Below are 19903 nucleotides of genomic sequence, written 5' to 3'. Positions count from 1 at the left end.
AAAGAAAAGAAAGATAAGTTTTTATATACAAAGTGGATAGAATAACCGATATATTACAATTGCTTTTGTCTATCATAAATTCGAAATTGCCTTATAATCCGCTGCGACAAATCTTACGCTGCTGTCGTGCCATTCTCAAAAAAATTATAGCACCATAAAGCTGCGTACAAACCCAGAGAGTAAACAGAGTGGGCGTGATAATCCGCCAATGCAGTTGCCATCCCGCCCACGACTGACTCAAGAGCCAGGCCGTCACGATTGTTTCACTCAACGCCATGACCGTTACCCAAACGGCACATGCACAGGCTATCCTGTAGCAGAGCCGGCTCTCATCCCGTCTGATGCGCCAAAAGATTAATATTATGTGCAGCGGAAGTTCCGTCACCAGATCGAATGCGCCTATAAAGCTGCTGTTAGTATGGCAAACAAGAACACCAAATCTGGACAGCGCTTGTTTATACTTACCCCAGACCATGCAGAGGTAAAACTCTTTTGTTGCTTCTGCGCTCTTGGATGCACGGGATCCCAGGAGCGCGGCAGTCTGAGCAATGATCAGGAGCCCGATATGGTGCGCCAATGCAATGAGACTGATGTATTTCGACCGAAAGGTGACCTCGAATAGATAGTAGCCGCAATATACTTGGAGCAGGATTGACAGCACGTCGCCAATCGTGGCTCCATTTGGATTGCCCATTGGCGTCGACAAAGTCCCGGAGCCACACGTGAAGGAGATAACCGGGTATGCTCCGATGCATATGATAATTGCAAAGCATATCGATGCAATATGATGGTAGATGAAGGAGACGCGCTGTCGTTCGTTGCCTTTGGGAACAGTCTCCTCCAACGCTTGGTAGACCTCGCCGTATAGCCTCCGGAGTAGGCCGCGTTGTAACAGACCAGCAAAGAGAGAATAGAGAATCAAGGAGACTGTAAGAATGAGTGCAAGGTCCGTGCCATCTCTTGCTATTTCGCCCGGTTTCATGCCAGAAATCTTGGCCTCGTCGCGAGGCACAATGGTGGGGAAATCTTCCGTAATGTCGGCCATGTTGGATGAGGGTATAGAGATAGGGACGATGGGCGAGACCCTTTTGAGGGCTAATAAGGCGGCAATATTAAAGTGAAATCTAGACAGAAATTTGGGAAAATAAATGAGTGAATAAAGAAAAAATAAATAAAGGAACAACAAGTACCAGAATAGCAAAAATCACGACGCTTTGAAAAGAGGGAGTAAATAAGAGGATGGAACTTTCCACGCCATTGGATGCTTCTCTAAATAGATACATAGATTAGTATTCCATCCTTGGCTAAAATCACTCGCGCCTGTCGATACTGTAATAAGGATTACTCCTGGCTAATACATAGAGATGCGCTGGTCGAAGACCGCAGTATTAGATTCTCCTTAGCCTGTCGAGGCGAAGTACCCTAACAACGCACATCGCACTACTACATGCAATCAAGGTAAGCTAGCTGCCGGGTAAGCGGCAGTTGGGAACCGTTCACATGGTATGTATGTAAGTACAGTATTCAGTCTCTCCCGGATGAATTTAGAAGTGGAAAAATTGCTACAACCTCGGATTTGGAGAATCCCAATACTCATCGTGTTGAGAACCTCGACCAGCTCCGACTTGAAAACAAACGCCAAGACTCTCAAAGACACTCTTGCCTCTCTGCTTCATTCGATCTATACAAGACGAGCACATTTCAGCTGGTCCCAGAGGGGCGCAATGGAAGCCTTCTACTAGCCAAACACCAAGATTCAACGGCGCCAAGCGGAAAATCGGCACTCTGTGATGTTCAGGGGCGCAGGAAACTTTGTCGTATCCAATCTGGGGCTTGGGACCTCGTGCACTTTCCCAGGGAATCCCCCGTCACATAGTGCGACATGACATTAGATCAAGCTTTTTAGCGAAGCCGGGCTGCCGTTAGCTTGATGCTGCATCCTGTCTTGCTCCCCCACCCCCAGGCAGCCGTCTTTCTGGACCCTGAGAACAACTTCATGGAGCTGTTGACTAATGTGCATATAATTACCGCAATTGGTTCTGATGCTTGTCCCAGACTCTTCACCCTAGGATTGGACCATCCACATGGTTTGCGCCATGCCTCTCTTGTCCGGAAGTGCCTCACAAGTTGTAGTAAGCAGGTCGGCAAACACGACCAGTAAATACGATTCCATATTAGCATCAGCAAGCCGCTATCTTCGGCAAAAGGCCCCCCCGAATGGTACTGTGTTTAGGTTCTCGGTAGTTCAGGGGCCCGGCCACTGCCATCGTGTTCACAGTACATTTTTCGTGCCAGCCGGTGGTGACAATACTTTGAGTCTTAGGGCGCAGCGATTGACCTGCAGAGAGAGACTCGGAAAGCGGATAAATCAAATTAGCCTCCAAGCTTATCGAATTCCCTCAAAAGTCGTGAATGGCTCGAAACCTGAGTGACGGCCATCGAAGAAGCCACTGACAAGACGTCACCATTCGCAAAGACCTAATGCACCATGTGTGTCGGGCAAGGGCTGGCGATCAAGAGTATGGAAACTACTGCTTTCGCTTTCTGCATCATATTGTGAGCAAGGATATGGGGACCTTGCGCAAATGGGCGACAGATTTCTCCCATTCATAGTACTTTATGCTCCGGACAAAAATGAACAGAAAGGCGCCGAAAGGGAATGAGGACCAGGAAGAATCGACATGCTTGTCAAATGGGCAGTCCACTTGATCAGAAGCTCACGACCAGCATTGATGCTGAGCGGAGTTTTCGTTCAAGTTGTACTACTATTGAGGAGAATTACGCGTTAGATTTCAACACATCTAGTAGCCAGCTTTGGCGCAATAGTCGATCACGTTAAAACGACACACAAAATACATGTAGTGGTACTGAACCATGGTCCCGGCGTTTTGCGTAGATGGCCTTTTTTTTCTTTCCTATCTAGTTGATTCTACTTTCAGTCCCAAACAGTGCGAGGACTTATTGGGGTGTTCATCTTTGACTCTATCGCAGTGACCGGGGAACTCAATGATAATCAGCTAATTTACAAAACGCCAACTGTTAAACTCGCCCGTCTCTCGTTGGGCTGCTTCAAGTTGTTTGTTCTTACGGGAGATCCACCATCTCAAGGCGAGGCAGCTGAAGACAGAGAGTCCACAGCCAGCAATGATGATACCTCCACCCGTCTCATATCGGGGCTCCTGATTAGTGAGGAAGAAGTAAGGCGAGAACCAGTGTGTGACACTGCTTGATGCATTTGTAATGGCGAGCAGCGCTGCCCTCTTGGTGCGGGGTCGCTGTACCACTGCCGTCTCCCAGGAGATATGAAGGTTGAGGGCAATAAAGGGACCGGTGCACAGCAGGAACAGACTGAAATATCTCGCAGCCCGGTCGAGCGTGGCAATCAAGATGACCGTACCCCCCAGAGATAGTAACATGACTATAGCTATGTGCCAGCCATGGTCCTTGAACCTACTGCTGCTCCAAGACACGGCGAGACATGCAATGTATGCAAAGACGTATGGCGGAGCTTGTAAAAGGTAGGTGCCAGTCTCGTCAAAGCCAAAGGTATCCAAGATCTGGAATTGAATTAGCATCTGCCTCATCTGATAGGTTGGAAGAAGGAGAACATACCGAAGGGAAGAAGTCCTTGAAGGATTGTCCGATAATGACGAAGAAATGTAGAGACGTGAACAGCCAAGTGAAGGGGTCTTTGCATGCCATGACGGTGCCCTCCCATGCACCACCTTCATCATCCTCGGTAATACCACCAGCATTGACCAATTGGCGGTATTGGGCCATTTGAGACTCCTCTGGAGTGAACATGTATGTACCAGTATTGTGGGGCCAGTTGGGAATGAACCAGAACGACACGGCACCTATTAGGACGCTGGCAATCCCTTCGATGAGAATGAACCACTAAGTGAAAAAGATTAATAAAGCCTTTTATTCGAACTTGAATCCGGACGTGCTTACCTGCCAAGCCGATAGACCTGCAGTATTCTTCATCTGTGTCAGAATACCAGCAGCCAATAATCCTGATATGACGTTGGATATAATGTTTCCTGCATGCCATATACTCATGCGAAGTGGCGACTCTTCCTTTGTATACCATGACGATGTCACCAGAGACACTGCAGGAACGAGAGGTCCTTCCATGACTCCGATAAAGAAGCGGCAGAGGATGAAGCCTGTACTATTCTTGCATGCAATCATGCAGATGGTCACCGCGGACATGGCGATCATGAATATCGGAAGAAGGATGCGCGGTCGGCCCTTGGCGAGAATGATATTGGCAGGAAGTTGGGAAATGATGTATCCGACGTAGAACATGCTGATTCCCAAGGACCATTGCGTGTCGCTCATCCCCAAATCGTCTTGCATACCGGCGAGTCGAGCGTTGGAGACATTGATGCGGTCCAAATAGCTACAGCCAGCCAAGTTAGGAGATACAGGAAATCCAGAGTATAAAGTGTATCAAGACATACTTCATCAAGAGCATCATAGTGATGCAGGGGAGAAACCGCCAATCTAGCTTCCGGACCAAGCTCTTGTTGATGGCCTTTCGCTGTTCCGCGGTTAGATCCTTGAGAAGGTCATATCTTTGTAGCATCTGATCCTGCTCTTCAACGTGCTCAATCTTTTCCTCGAAGGATGTCTTTGTCTCCGGACTGAGTCCGGTAGCATCGTGTATTTTTGACATGATGTGCTGCTCCTTGTCACTGTCACTCACATAGGCCATGAGACCTCAAGAATCTCGTCCGTGGTTACATCTTCGATTCAGGCGGTTGGGCGCCACCTTTTTATCTATGAAATCTTGTCCATGTGGGTATTCCTTGATCAAAGGCAAGTGTACAATAGAGTCCGGCGCAAGTCCGATGCATCAACCCTACATAACGCAAGCGCACCCAGTCCAGCGGTTCAACCAGACCATTGGAGAGGCGGGGAAAAGCTTGGCAACCTGGGGTATAGTGGATCGTCAGCGACTGTTATGGGGGTTTGTTTCCTGGGGAAACGTAGACTCGACGACGCCAGGCTTCTTAGCCCCGGGCTTGGCCCAGAGTACCGGAGAGCAGAGCACGGAAGTTGTCAGTTTTGCCCCGCGAGATGTGAAAAGTAGCTCTCAGTTCTCCGGAGCAGGTCCGTGACAGAAATGATAAAAACCATATCAGCTCTGCATCTGTAGCCAATCACTACGTGCGACGAGATTGCTGATGTCGGGGAAACAATGAGCCAATGGCATTAAAACGCCAGAATAGTATTGTCCTATGTAATATCTGCCAAGACTTCGAACCATACTGTCGGAAAAATCCCGTAAAGCTGCTTGTTGAGTGCACCACCTGAGTGACTGTTGTGCTCTGGCGCGAAACTCTGAAAATATTGGCACACTATATTTTTCAACATGGCCGAGGGTGACGATCAGACGACAAGATTGCGTATCAGACCATACGATCTTATTCACTGTTTAGCTGTCAAAAATGGCCACTATCATAAGCCATAATTCAGGTCTTTTCTAAGCGCAATCGACAGAATTCGACCCTTTCCAATTTATATTACGGAGCACCAGAGAGCAAACTGCTGAAAACCCGCCATTTTTGTCTTATACGCTTACCGCTCCGTGGTTATAATAAGAAAGTTATAATAAACTATAATATTAAAGATAAAAAAGATAAAAATATAGTATTTGATAAATTTCTATTTCTCTTCCTGCGAACGACCCCCCACAGCGCCTCCGCGTCTTTGTGCATACTACTAGGTTAGGCGGTTGTGAGTTGTGTGCTCAGACATGGGTATGCCTTGTGGCACGTAGTGTGTCCTACCCGAAATCATATTTAGGTAGGCTGGACAGTGCCTCAAGTGCTGTAAGCCGCATGGCGTAAACGTGGAAACCTTCAGGGTTCGATCGAAGAAATCCTTGGCGTGGTGCCGCAGCACTCAGAACTAGGTAGTCGTAGGCATGTAGTACTCAATCTGTTTACCTAGGGGTAAGTCAAACTCGGTACATACATAAGTAGATACGTAGCCAACCGTTTCTGGCTTTTCTTGGGCTCTCAAATGCAAATAATAGTTATTTTTTTTTCTCTTGGCTTTCTATCATGGTGTGGAAGTTGAAGAACTACTACCTATTTCATATAGTCGTCCACCCTCTCACCACAAATTGAGGGTCGCACACAGCCTGGACTACGGACACTGGACCCCGCGCCTGGTGGAGGCTGTGCTAGTTGGGTATTTCAGCTGGCTCGGTATTTAAACCCAATCTGTTGTGCTTCAACATTCAGGATGCCATTTGATAAAAATATTGATTTGATCATGCGGATTTAATTGGGACCATGGAGTTCGCCCACGCTCCGTTGGAAGGAGATAATGCCTTCAGACTCCTCCGACTCCTCGGCGGCCAAGGCGACATCGTGGAGTGCGAACTATTCCACACAAACACAAACTATAGCAAGCTGCACTATGAAGCGGTGTCGTATTGCTGGGGGTCCAAACAACGTCCAGGCACCATTCTCATCAACGGCCAAACTTTGTTGGTGAGAGAAAGTCTTGTTGGACTTTTGAAGCATCTGCGACATGCCGACCCAACCAAAAATCGCATCATTTGGATCGACGCTGTTTGTATCGATCAGCAAAACAAGATTGAGCAAGGTCATCAAGTACAGCAGATGCGGAGGATATACGCATCGGCGCGACGCGTCATATTTTGGCTTGGAGAGACGACCCCGAATGTGACTCTGCTCATGACTGCTCTTGATCTATTCAACCGAACTGTCAAGTCCTACGGGTGGCATCGGCTGGCTATCGTGGAGCAGAGCGCATGGGAACTAGTCGTCAAGGCTCTGGAGGCGCATCCTGCCATCTTGAACGCCCCTGGAAGAATGCGCGAAGCTTTACACGACCTATTGAAGAGACCATGGTTTCGTCGCGCCTGGATTATCCAGGAAGTTGCAAACGCCAGGCGGGGAATAGTCCAATGCGGCAAGCACGTGGTTGCATGTCGACCTTTTACTCTTGCACCTCGACTCTTGGGCATACAGGCCAATCAACATTGCTGCAATGTCCTAGATGCAATGCCCACCTGTTCGAGGACCGTCTCATGGTGGTCAGAGGACCGGAGTCTCTTCTCCATTGTTCAAAAGTTCCGGTATTCCGAGTCGACACTGGACCGTGATAGGATTTACGCCTTACGCGGCCTTTGCAGTTTCCGCGACGACAGAAACTTCCTCGGCGTGGACTACGAGCAACCCGTGCAGCAGGTGATCAACGATGCTATAGCGCACATGTGTATGTGCGACCGCCGCTCCTTGCCCGACTCTCTGTACCCAAGTATGGGCGCCTTTTTGAACGATCTGGAGTCCATGCACCTGCGGGTCTTGATAGCCCTGCTCAAGTCTGATAATATCGACGGTGTACGAGATATATTGCACCATTACCCTACTTCGATCAAAATTACGCCGTTGATGTTGAGCTATGCTGTTTCTAGCATCCATCATGGCCCAGGTCTAACTAAATTGCTGTTGGACTTTTGCCAAGGACCGATTCAGATTTCGGAGCAAATCGTCATTGCGGCATGTATGAATGAGGCGCATGCTCCTGCTGTATGCAACTTATTACTGCCGTACGCATCGAGTATAGGCCCATCGCTGGGCATTTTCATTGCAGCTGCCCGAAACCCTGCCCAGGGGAGACCCATCATGAGTTGTCTCATTAAGCATTTCCGGCCCAGCGAAACTATCGTGACAGCGGAGCTTTCTGATGCGATTTTGTTAAATGAGAAAGCCAGAGACGAGCTCATTGATATCATATTTCAAAGGCTCGCCGGCAGCGTTCAGATAAACCAAGATATCGCACTGGGGGCAGCCAAAACCCCGAGCGACCTCATGAGTTTGGATGCCTTCTTTGCATCAAAGCAACTGGTTGTTACCGAAGAAATTCTAATTGCAACGACTCAGAATAGGACATGGGGACCAAAGGTTCTTGAATACCTTTTTCAGAAGACCACGGCAAAGTACTTGCCAATGAGCGGAAGGCTTGTTGCGGCAGTAATTGATGCTATTGAGTACAACTTGGACCTGCTGCAATTGTTCCTGGATTATCGAAAACAAGACATCAGCATATGCGATGAAGTTCTCATATCTATACTGAGACATCCAGAAGCACTCAGAATCTTGAACTTGTTCCAAGATGAGAAGGGTATTTTGCAGATGACACAGACAACCCCAGCAACTATGTCAAACTACGCAGTCGTGCCGCCTCTGGATTGGACATTCATCAACATTGATTCAGAAGGGCATCCAGCCCTATGGTGGGCAATTGACAACGCTCAGGAAGCTCTTCTACAAGCCCTCATAAGAAAAGGCGCGGACCTCTCAGTCCATGGCCCGCGCCCGATTATCAAACACGGGCAACGAATCGACGACAGGGAGCCAATGAGATACAGCTATGCACATCCCCTGTACCTGGCCACCAAGCTAGGCAACTTGTCCATCATCAAGGTACTTCTTGACAATGTTGCAGACATCAACCAAGGTCCAACATCCCTTGTTGCAGCCATGGATCAAGACAAGAGTTTCCAGTTTCTACTTGAACACGGTGCACGTATCAACGGAGAGCTTTTAGTAGGGGCTGCATATTATGGCAATATCTCTGTTGTGAAGTTTGCAATTGAAAATGGTGTGAGAGATGAGCTAGACTATGCTCTTTTCCTGGCAGCTGAGAATTGCCATATTCCAGTCGTCGAGAATCTCTTGGAAGCTGGTGCGCAAATCAAGGCTCGCATTCCCAACCGTATCAACAATCGGGAATATCCATATCGCAGCTCTTGGACAGTTTTGCACTGTGCGGTATTTTCAAAAGATGCTAGCCCAGATCTGATTGAACTTTTGATCAAGAGTGGCGCAGAACTGAACGCAAGAGGTGACTTCGGGGAGACGGCCTTAGATATTGCGGCACATGTAACTCGAAATCGGAGCGTCTATGAGTGCTTGCTCAAAGCTGGTGCTCACTAAGATATGAGAACAGACAACGGTTTAGCGGATTCGCGGCCGGAGACTCAAGAAGATGGGAAGGTAGAGTGGTAAGGTCTCGAGAGAGACGTAGTCACATTGCATGTACTTTTACGAAGGCATGATGATTGGTCCTATTTATCTATGCATTGGGCCTCATAGCCTTATAGGCCTCATGACTATGACCGGTACTTGGACAGCTTGACAGAAGTTTGTTATGCTTTCATAAGCTTCTATACGATCCAGTCAGTTCAGGAACCATGTCCAGTGCTTGATGGGCGACCCCAGGCACCTGGAACTACTGGCTGGGATGGATCATACTGGAGAATGGACGCTATACCCTTACTGCCTTTACGTCAGAGCCCTAGCGAAAAAGAGAAAAAGAGAAAAAGAGAGAGAGAAACGGAAAAAAAAAGAATTTCTTTTATTTAAAACCCGAAATAAAAAACTAAAAAGAAATTTAAGAAAAGAAAAAGGATAAAAAGTTACCTACGAATTAGTACTGGCAAATATCGCTTGGGGCGAAGGCACAGGGAGGAAGAGGACCCCTGTGGAGGCAATCGAAGTTTCTCGGAAACATTTAAAGGCGACTTGCATCTCTTTACCCGATAAAACTACGCCATATATATGCAAATTCACCAATTTCATAATATTAAAAAAAACGGCTAGGAATAATTCCAATATTAGAAAACGCATTCTCTTAAGAGTTCAACGTTGAATACAGGTACAGTTTGGTTGTACCCAAGGTGGAGTGCATTATTCCGCTGCCTAAATCAGAGCCCCTGGCTGCCGTTATGCTCTGGCGCCAGGGTCCAGTTGAATAGAGCCAGGCAAAAGCTTTTACAGTTGGTGCCAGTCTCCAAGTGCCAAGAAGTAGTACAGTTGAGGCGGCGACCGTTCCGTTCTAATTACAGCACAGAATGGGCCTGGCCTCAATTGCCTGCAGTAAATCAATGGCATTCAATCCATGTTGGCCTTTGGACTAGGTACGAACCAACCAACGTCAAATCTCATCTGGATGTGCTTACTTCCTTCTGTGCCCATCTTCTTGATATTTTCCCTTCCACGCTCTCGGCCCCTTTGTCTCGCAACTTTGTTCTTATTTTCATACTTGGAGACCCAGGTCCCGTCCCTCCTTTGCAAGTGCTCTGGAAGGAAATCTTGATTGCATTTGACTTGAAAGCACTGTTCTGAATATCGATGCTCCAATGGCAACAGCGGTTGAAGATGAAGGTCCTGATGGCCAGCCACAAAACAAACACAACGGCCGATCGGAAAGCCATGAAAAGCCAAAAACTCTGCAGCGATTTAGTAACAAGTGAGAAAGAGACAAAAATTTCGCCTCTTGTGTGCTCAAGTTTCTAACATTTCGCAGTGAGGCCTACCAAATGGCAATGTACCTGAAGCGGCTTTACAGAGGCACCTCTGTATCCTGTCGCTACTCGGTACCTCACAAGGTCGAGTATGCCGAGCTCAAAAGGACGATACTACAGGCCATTGCGCGCACCATCCTAAGTCAGCCGGTGATGCAAGTTGCTATCAAGGGTGCGGCTACCAAGAAGCCATCGTGGATCAAATTAGACAGCCTTGACCTCGATCACCATGTTGCCTGGCACATTCTGGATGCTGGGACCTTTGAGCAGACGTTTCAAGAGACTGTTGCCTCGCAATTGGATTCCGAATACCCTGACCTTGAGAAACGCCCGTCGTGGAGAGTAACCATCATGTATGAGCAGGATCCTCAATTCTTGGAGATACTGTTCACCTGGAACCATCCACTTGGTGATGGTATGAGCGGAAGAAAGTTCCACGAGCATCTGCTTGAGCATCTCAACAGCCCAAATGCCAACAATGACGGCAGCTTGTTATCTGCAAGCAAATTGCAACTTCCAACTGCTGACCCAAATCTTCCGCCGCGAATTGAGAAGCTTGCCAAACTCCCACTCACGCCACGTCATGTTTTCAAGACGGTCTTGAAAGAGCACGGGCCGGCGGTACTCACTAAAGACGACACTGAAGCCCATTGGGCCCCGATACAAACCTCCTCCTACAAGTCGCATATCCGTGTTTTCTCTATTGGGAAGGAGATACTCTCAAGCATTCTCGCTGCTTGCAGACAAAACAACACGACGCTTACTGGCCTGTTCCATGCACTGGGGATTCTTTTTCTTGCATCGCGTTTGGATACCAACAGCGCTCCTGGCTTCCATACCAAGACGGCCGTAGACTTGCGGCGTTTCCTGCCGTCGAGCCCTAAGAGGTACCCCTGGTTGCATCCTCAGAGAACCATGGGAAACTATGTATCCGTGATGGGCCATGCCTGGCCAGCAAGTCTTGTATCTGAGATCCGCGTCAAGCTGTCGGCTGATCCAAGCACCGAAACCTTGTCAGCAGACCTTCTGAAGGCTATCTGGTCAATCTCGGCTCAGGCTCATAGGCAGATACGGCACAAGCTAGACATGAATCTCAAGGACGATATTGTCGGTATAATGAAGTTCGTTCCGGACTGGCGCAAGCAGGTCATGGACGCTGCACGCCGCCCCCGAGAGTACTCCTACTTCATCTCCAATATTGGAGCCATTGACGGGGGGCTGCAGACCGATGCGACAGCGTCCGAACCACAGAGCGAAAAATGGACAATCACTCGGGCGCAGTTCTCTATGAGTGCCGAAGTCACATCGGCGCCCCTTATGACATCCGCCATGTCCGTGTTGGGAGGCCCATTGTGCGTTGGAATCACCTGGCAAGATGGTGTCTTGGACGATTCGATGGGTGAAGCATTCGCCGCCGAGTTGGAGAGTTGGCTTATACAGATAGGGCGCGTATCGGCGTAATTGGCTATATGATTGGTGATGAATCTTGAGGTGCTCGGTATAATGCATGACGAAGGTCACGAGCAGGGCCGTCGAAGAAGACACTATAATACTGGCGATCACATGCGATCGTAGGACTTACTTCAGAAGACCTCGAGCGAGACTCCGCCCCTCAGAATTATGGTTGCTTACCAAAGTTATGGCGCGAAAAACTGATTATAATAAATCATGGGGTATTTATGATTCGATCGGGAATTGAGATCTTCAAATGGAGGTATAATATTTAAAGGGCTCAAGCCAGTGGGCTCAAACCGGTAGCAAATAAGCGTGTAGCATCGTGACGGGCGGGCCCTTGGCTACGGAGCACCAGAGAGCAAACTGTTGAAAAAACGCGATTTTTGCCATATACGCTTACCGCTCCGTGGTTATAATAAGAAAATTATAATAAATTATAATATTAAAAATAAAAAATAAAATAAAAAATCTCTCTTTTTTTTCTTTCTTCTTTTTTTTCCCCTATTTTTCCTTTTTTTCTTTTTCTTTTTTAAACCCCCCGCCCCCCAGAAAAGGGAAGGGCCAAAGGGGTGGATTTTTGCTGCTGTAAATAGGGTGGTTTTATCCAAATCTTAGATTTTCAATAGTTTGCCCTCTGGGCATCCGTACCTGGCACTGCGTGGCTGCTAATTTCGCATTCGATACGAAAAATCATCAAGCTAGGCTCGCCCTGAAGACCCGAGCTGTATGGACCGTTTACTGATAGTAACCCTCACCACCTTGCCTTCTTATAGGCGTACCGAGAAATGTTGCCTTGCATCCGAATAATAATCCTGGTGCAAAGGCAACCCAGTGATGTCAGGATCCATGAAGCTACAGACGCAGCAATGTCTAGACTCCCTAGTTTGCACTTATAAATATTTACGTAGGTATGCTTCGTTGTATCATCATAGTTTCTCGACTGCCGACATGCGACCACGAGAAGAGAGACCACTCGTGTTCTAGATCGGAACATCATGGCTGCTAAACTCCTAGGCCTGTGCTGGCTCTTCCTTGCCAAACCCACTTTCGCGGTTCTTACGCGACCGAACTGTTCGTCCCTCCCGCTTGCTAGTAATGATGTCTGCAACACGTCGCTTCCACCGTCGCAGCGCGCGGCAGCGTTGACTGCCGCTATGACCATTGACGAGAAGGTGGGAAATCTGCTCAAGTAAGCTTCCATTGCTGTAAACTATAGCATGTTATCTAACACTTACTTAGCAACGCATCAGGTGCTCCGAGGTTGGGAGTTCCCGAGTATGAATGGTGGAGTGAGGCATTACACGGTTTAGGCTTCTCCGAAGGTGTGGATTTTGGGCAAAACTTCTCCATTGGCGTAACACCTCTCGACGAGCCCTTTTCGTCGGCCACCTCTTTCGCAAATCCTATCCTGCTCGCAGCTGCTTTTGACGATGCCATGATCAGGGATATTGCAGATGTCATCTCCACTGAGGCGAGGGCGTTCAGCAACTATGGCAGAGCTGGTCTCGACTTTTGGACACCCAACATCAATCCTTATAGAGATCCTCGTTGGGGCCGAGGCATGGAAACCCCCGGCGAGGATCCCTTGCGAATCAAGGGCTACGTCAATGCTTTTGTCGAAGGGATGGAGGGTCCTCCCGATGCCGTGCCCAAGAAGACCATTACGACGTGTAAACATTTCGCCGGCTACGACATGGAGGACTCCGACGGCGTCACTCGTCACAACTTTGACGCGATTATTTCGACTCAAGAGCTAGTCGAGTACTACATGCCACCATTCCAGCAGTGCGTCCGCGATTCTCGGGCAGGATCTGTAATGTGCTCGTATAATGCGCTCAACGGTGTTCCCGCATGCGCAAACGATTATCTACTGAAAACAGTTCTGCGCGACCACTGGAACTGGACGGATGGCAGTCAATACGTCGTCACTGACTGCGATGCGCTTCAGGACACCTATGAGCAGCACAATTATACCAATACGGCGGCAGAAGCTGTCTCTGTTCTGTTCGCAGCCGGCACAGATAACATTTGTTCGGCCTCATCGACGGATGTCTTAGATGCGTACCAGCAATCTTTGCTATCGGAGGACGACATCGACCAATCCTTGAATCGATTGATAGAGGCATTAGTCAGACTGGGATACTACGACCCCGTCGATAGCAACCCGTATCAGAATCTGACCTGGGAGGATGTCAATACACCAGCCGCCGAAGAACTAGCTAGGGGAAGCGCAGCAGAAAGTATGGTGCTACTGAATAATGATGGGACACTTCCGCTCGACTTTTCTACAATCCCTTCAGTTGCCATCATTGGTCCGTGGGCCAACGTTACTTGGGAGCTTCTGGGGACCTATTTTGGCATCTCACCTTTCTATCATAGCCCTCTATTTGCTGCAGAGCAATTGGGAGTTCCAGTCCACTTTGCAGCTGGCGCGACATCGTCGGGAAACTCGTCCCTCTCTCTAGAGGCAGCCACCGCAGCCGATGTTGTCCTCTACTTTGGAGGCATCGATCTCGCTACTGAGAGCGAAACCAACGACAGAAGTTCAATCGCCTGGCCCACAACACAGCTCGCCGAGATTGAGCAGCTTTGCGCCCTCGGTAAGCCGTGTATTGTTGTGCAGTTTGGGGACCTGGTCGATCACACATCTCTCTTGACAAACGGCAACATCTCGTCGCTGCTCTGGGCAGGCTATCCGGGACAAGATGGTGGACCCGCAGCTTTCGACGTTCTGACGGGAAAAACGTCCCCTGCTGGCCGACTGCCCGTCACTCAGTATCCTGCTGACTACGTCGATCAAGTCCTTATGACTGACATGAGCCTTCGACCCAGCAACTCCAGCCCAGGTCGAACCTACATGTACTACGATGAGGCGGTGCAGCCCTTTGGATTTGGACTTCACTATACCAATTTCAACGCCTCATTCGCAACCTTGACAACCTGCAAAAGCTCTGGCAACTTGTCAATGACGTTTAGTACCGCGGACTTTGTGTCCGGATGTGCGGCACCATATCTCGACTTGTGCCCATTCGGCAACTTGACCATCAACGTCTCAAATCAGGGAACCGTGACGTCGGACTATGTTGCCCTCGCCTTTCTTGCAGGCGCACACGGTCCAGAGCCACGACCCATCAAGAGGCTTGCTAGCTACACACGCGTCCGTGATATTGCTCCGGATCAGACCGCCTCTGCGACGCTTGGACTGACCCTCGGGAATCTGGCCCGTGTCAATACTGCTGGAGATTCTGTGCTGTATCCTGGCGATTATGAATTGCTCTTGGATGTCCCGATGCAAGCGTCCATGTCATTCCAGTTGGTTGGAGATGAGGTTGTTCTGGATAGTTGGCCACAGCCACCTTGGTAGAGAGCATTGTTGAATCACGTCTATAAGGCATGTAAGGTATCAAGCCATATTCAGAGAAGCTTGGTGCCGTTTTTCTGTAAGAAGCATATCACTGCTTCCCTGCTTTACTCTGCTAAATTGAACTTTGGCCTACCACGCAGTCGATACCAACTATGTGCAAGCGATGATTCACCAGTCTACATACTTATAAGCTAAGTAGGTTTATCGAAACTGATGAACCTAAGGTATGAAATGTTGAGACCGCCAGCCAAATTTGAGCATGCATCAAATTGCCGGTCATTCTATGTTACTTCTCTTTCAGGCGCCATCCAAGAATCGACTTGGGAAGCCAGTGCACAAGTAGGCTGCCAAGGTGGGACGTCTTATAGAGCCGCATAAGATTCATACCCGTAACAAGTTTCCAAACGTTCAGAATTAAATCTTTTCCATGTTGTGGGTGTTCTTCGAATGTGTTAATTTGCATAGCCACTAGTCAGTCGAGCTCTTCTAGCCAGCCAGTCTGTTGCACTAATTCATCGGTTTAACAATAATACCTACCTTGAGATCCTTAATTTCACGATTCTCGGTCATATGTCTCACCTGTGGTCTCTGGAACACTAAAAGTCTACAACTACCTAGTTTAGGTATGTATCCATTCACTTGTTGCAATCTGAGCCTTCTTGTTGCTTTTTGTTAGACATAGAAACGACCGACAGTTATCCTCCATGATGTATGCCAACAGCTCTGGCCCACAAGACTTTGTGTTTGGCAGTCCAGCAAGACACTCTAACCTCAGACATGTGGACCTCAACGTGCCGTGCGACTGCATCCGGGCAACTGCATGGTGAATGATGTGTCACGAGAATACTGCCGGCATCGAACGCGATCTTGGCTTCAAGTAATGTTTTGCCATTTTTGTGGCGTGATCAGGGGCGATAGGGTTATTGGAGTGCCTGATTTTGGCCTCATGCATTCCCCATCCCGAGCCGGAACGGACAGCTTTTCTCTCGGCGTAAATGGCGGGACCAGACTAGTGTCCTCTCGTGCCGATGTGCTGCAGTCCCCTCATCCATCGTGCGTTTACCTAAACTGGACAGAGTGTCGTAGATGAACCGCAGGTATATGCAGGCAACTGGCCGTCTCCTGTATGCATGACCTCTGTTGACGGCTGTGGTTGGCTCATGTCAAAACCACCGAGCCGGTGGCCATGTCTGTAATTAAAATCCGCCGCTCTTCCGGGGCTTCAGCCCTATACTTATTACCCTCAGCCGTACGCCTTGACAACCTTAAAAAGAAGGAGGTAGACCCTGCCTGCAATTACCGCCCCGACGGTCAACGGTAAATTAGTGAGGGGTACCGCATGTCGAGGCGTTTTGGCGTTATTTAAGTCTATACAAGACAAGGTAGGTTCGTCTCAGTTGTGCGGCCTGTCAACGTCTCGACGTCTATAGCTTGTTAGCCCAGTCCCGTGGGATGTCACTGTTGAACCTTAAACGCGATTTGTTGCCGACACCTGTCAGAAATGTATGTTCATGGGTCCCGAGGCATGCTAGAAACTGTGAGAAATTCTTCTCGTTGCCAACATCAACGGCCATCAATTGTTGTATCACGAGGCTGGCCGCCTTAGCGCAACGGCAGAAGTCGCTGGGTGAAAGGATATCACGTCACGGTGTTTCCTAAAATCGTTTTCCGCCGCTGCTGGATGAAGTCGGAAGTCGTTGAGTACCTACGTGAAATTCGGTTGAATGCAAGGTTCACGTCTATTGAAACTTAGTATTGAACTCATTACTTGCAACTTCCTGGTCGATCCTCAACTTACACGGCTCCTCAATGTGGAAAAGCGAACATTTTCAATGCCCGATGCTTGAATACTGATGCAATATTTGCGTTTGTCCTGAAACTCGGATCTCCCTCAACAGGAATAAGGACATTCCATTTCTCCTGCCAAGAAAAAAGCAACATGTACCACGAGCATTTCCACGCATATAGCAGCGAAAACGTGTATATAAGACCGTATATTCTTCCGGAGCAAAGGTAATTAGATTACTAGGCAATCTCGCCGTAGCATCTACAACACCTTACCCTGTTTCTTCCCAACATTTTCTTACTAGCGATAGGCCTCGAGGATGCATTCTCAGGCCTTCGCTCTCCTCGCCGCCGCCGGCGTGGCTGTTGGTCAACAAGTTTCCAACACCGCGACTGGCACGCGCGCCGTTGAACGGGCTGCTGCTACTGCCCTGACCGAGTCACCCACTTCCTATGTGAAGGGCAAGGCCTTTGACCGTATTATCCAGATATACTTGGAGACTACGTACTATGACGAGGCCATTGCCAATGGTGAGTGATACTATTTCTCATGACAAAGGCAGCACTGACATACAATGGTAGAGGACTGCGCGTCACTCTATGAGCGAGGTATACTTCTGACCAAGGAGTACGGAGTTGGCGCTCCCAGTCAGCCAAACTACATTTCCCCAGCCAGTGGTGATACCTTTGGCCTCAACAGTGACAGTTTCCTCGAGGTTGACAGAAACATCTCCACCATCGTAGACCTTCTTGAGGACAAGGGTATTAGCTGGGGTGACTACAACGAGGGATTGCCCTACACCGGCTTCAATGGCTTTGAATACAGCAACCCGAAAGAGGGCAACTATGCTCGAAAGCACAATCTCCTCCAACGATTCAGATCCGTCACGGATTATCCCGACCGCCAAGCTCAAATTAAGAACTTCACCTTGTAAGCGGGTACTCCCTCAATCTCGGATTAAAGTCATGTCTAAATAAGTGTTTTCACATCTAGGTTTTACGAGGACATTGAAAACAGAAGACTCCCACAGTGGGTCTTCATCACTCCCAACTTGTACAACAACGGACACGACACCAACAGTACAGTCTCCTGCAAGTGGGTCCGAGGATTTGTTGAAGGCTTGCTTGACGACGACTACGTCAACGATAATGCTCTCATTTATGTCACCTGGCAGGCCAACGGTGAATACCCCGAGTTACGCAACCACGTGGCTGGTATCCAAGTTGGCAGTGCTATTCCCTATGAGTATGTCGGCTACCATGACCCGTACTACTACAACCACTACAGCGAGCTCTCATCCGTCGAAGCCAATTGGGGCCTACACACGCTGGGTCGCTGGGATGTGGGTGCCAACGTCTGGTCAGTCGTAGCCCGCAAGACGGGAGACAAGGAGCGCCAATGGAACGAATACATTGCCCAGGACCCTTTCGAGGCATACTTCTGGAATCAAAGCTACGGCGGTGTCTTTAGCGACTACAAGTACACCAAGCACACCTTTGTGGCGCCCAACGTGAAGCTGGTGCGTAATGGCCGCTCCGTCCTGCCTGATATCCAGTACACATGGGGTGGTTCGAGGCTTCCCGACTACTACAGCGACATTATTGAGTTGCCTGACGACTTTCACCCCCCTTGCGGCTTCGAGGTTCCCATCCCTTGGCAGCCCGCTATGCCCATCATGACGCCCATTAGCAGGTACCCGCCTGAGGATTATGCGACCCCGACTGGCGACTACTACATCCCCACCATATGCCGCACGCCCTACACCAGCCCGACGTTCACTCGCAAGCCGACATTCAACCCCAAGCCAACGTTCGAACCCAAGCCTACGAACAAGCCGGGCAACGGCGGTGGTTTCGGTGGCGGCAACAAGGGCGGCAATCAGGGAGGTAACAAGGGTGGTAACCAGGGCGGCAATCAAGGAGGCAACAAGGGTGGCAACCAGGGTGGCGGTTTCGGTGGTGGTAACAATGGAGGCCATGGAGGCGGTGGTGGTTTCGGTGGCGGCGGCCGTGGAGGCGGAGGCGGCGGAGGCGGCGGTCATGGAGGCCACTAGAGTGTTTTCTTTGCCTTGGAGGGCCACATTCCTACTCATTTCCATGATCTACTTGGTAGGAGTCTGGAGTCTTGGCACTCTCGAGGGTCAGAAGCAGCTCAGTGTTTCCGTTGGTCATCGGCTTTAATTGACTGGAACAGACATGGGTTACGATTATGATAACGATCAAAGCATTTTCATGAGTATAAGAATCTTTTCAAGGTTATTTTCGGAGGATACAATGGTACGTACGGCAGCCAGCAAGTATTCTTCTAGATTGTGGCCAAGTTATGCCTTAGATACGCTTCTACGAAATCAACTTTTGTGGAAAAGAACTTTCCTCTGCATAGGTACTTACTTTGCGCGTGTCTAATTCTTACGGTTGCCTAAAGGGCAAATTGTTAAAAAACCTTATATTGCGCCGCGAATAGCTAAAGTCACCTTATTATTAACTATAAAACATGCGGAAAGGGAAAAGAGTAAAAAAAAAAAGAAGAAGAGAAAAAGAGGAAAGAAAAAGAGGAGAGAAAAAGAGGAGAGAAAAAGAGGAGAGAAAAAAAAGAAGAAAAAAGAAATAAGAAAAGATGGAAATAAAAAGAATAATTACATTGTTAGATATATCTAATACTGCGAGCTTTGCAATTAAATCGCCCTTCCAAGTGATCTGTAACACAAGTTATCATTCATGCCTCTGTTATGGCAACATGACAAGGTAAGTGAGTCGAAAGTAGGTTGGATAATAAACCTAACCTCCGGCTTATCTAAGCCGATCAGAGCATTGTTCGATATGTATATATCCGACCCAAAGGATCCACTGGATATCGTGGCGGAGCTCTCCTTGAGGCTAGACACAAATCTTTGGGGACTGAGAATAGAAAGAAAGGACGAGTCAGTCCATGTGCAAGCGGCTGA

The 19903-nt window shown here is 48.7% G+C and overlaps 6 protein-coding genes across 6 annotated transcripts; 4 read left to right on the top strand and 2 right to left on the bottom strand.

Annotated features, from left to right (window-relative positions):
* Nucleotides 1-91: 91 nt before the first annotated feature.
* PFICI_12371 (uncharacterized protein) lies at nucleotides 92-1045 on the bottom strand (the record flags this gene model as incomplete). The annotated part of the gene is made up of 2 exons (XM_007840952.1): nucleotides 92-399; nucleotides 466-1045. The coding sequence occupies 2 exons, from the start codon at nucleotides 1043-1045 to the stop codon at nucleotides 92-94; spliced, it is 888 nt and encodes a 295-aa protein (XP_007839143.1).
* A 1972-nt stretch (nucleotides 1046-3017) lies between these two features.
* Nucleotides 3018-4681, bottom strand: PFICI_12370 (uncharacterized protein; the record flags this gene model as incomplete). The annotated part of the gene is made up of 4 exons (XM_007840951.1): nucleotides 3018-3557; nucleotides 3613-3897; nucleotides 3955-4405; nucleotides 4467-4681. 4 exons carry the CDS (start codon nucleotides 4679-4681, stop codon nucleotides 3018-3020), a joined length of 1491 nt encoding a protein of 496 aa, XP_007839142.1.
* A 1627-nt stretch (nucleotides 4682-6308) lies between these two features.
* Nucleotides 6309-8984, top strand: PFICI_12369 (uncharacterized protein; the record flags this gene model as incomplete). The annotated part of the gene is made up of 1 exon (XM_007840950.1): nucleotides 6309-8984. One exon carries the CDS (start codon nucleotides 6309-6311, stop codon nucleotides 8982-8984), a length of 2676 nt encoding a protein of 891 aa, XP_007839141.1.
* Nucleotides 8985-10369: 1385 nt separating this feature from the next.
* PFICI_12368 (uncharacterized protein) lies at nucleotides 10370-11815 on the top strand (the record flags this gene model as incomplete). Its single annotated transcript, XM_007840949.1, has 1 exon — nucleotides 10370-11815. The coding sequence occupies one exon, from the start codon at nucleotides 10370-10372 to the stop codon at nucleotides 11813-11815; it is 1446 nt and encodes a 481-aa protein (XP_007839140.1).
* A 989-nt stretch (nucleotides 11816-12804) lies between these two features.
* PFICI_12367 (uncharacterized protein) lies at nucleotides 12805-15173 on the top strand (the record flags this gene model as incomplete). The annotated part of the gene is made up of 2 exons (XM_007840948.1): nucleotides 12805-12998; nucleotides 13049-15173. The coding sequence occupies 2 exons, from the start codon at nucleotides 12805-12807 to the stop codon at nucleotides 15171-15173; spliced, it is 2319 nt and encodes a 772-aa protein (XP_007839139.1).
* Nucleotides 15174-17278: 2105 nt separating this feature from the next.
* On the top strand, nucleotides 17279-19012 carry PFICI_12366 (uncharacterized protein; the record flags this gene model as incomplete). The annotated part of the gene is made up of 3 exons (XM_007840947.1): nucleotides 17279-17489; nucleotides 17541-17889; nucleotides 17953-19012. The coding sequence occupies 3 exons, from the start codon at nucleotides 17279-17281 to the stop codon at nucleotides 19010-19012; spliced, it is 1620 nt and encodes a 539-aa protein (XP_007839138.1).
* Between the last annotated feature and the right edge of the window lie 891 nt (nucleotides 19013-19903).

Source organism: Pestalotiopsis fici, assembly GCF_000516985.1.
Source record: "Pestalotiopsis fici W106-1 unplaced genomic scaffold PFICI_Scf_10, whole genome shotgun sequence".
Classification (NCBI taxonomy): domain Eukaryota; kingdom Fungi; phylum Ascomycota; class Sordariomycetes; order Amphisphaeriales; family Sporocadaceae; genus Pestalotiopsis; species Pestalotiopsis fici.
Note: the sequence above shows the minus strand (reverse complement) of the source record. Positions and strands in the feature narration are given on the sequence as shown.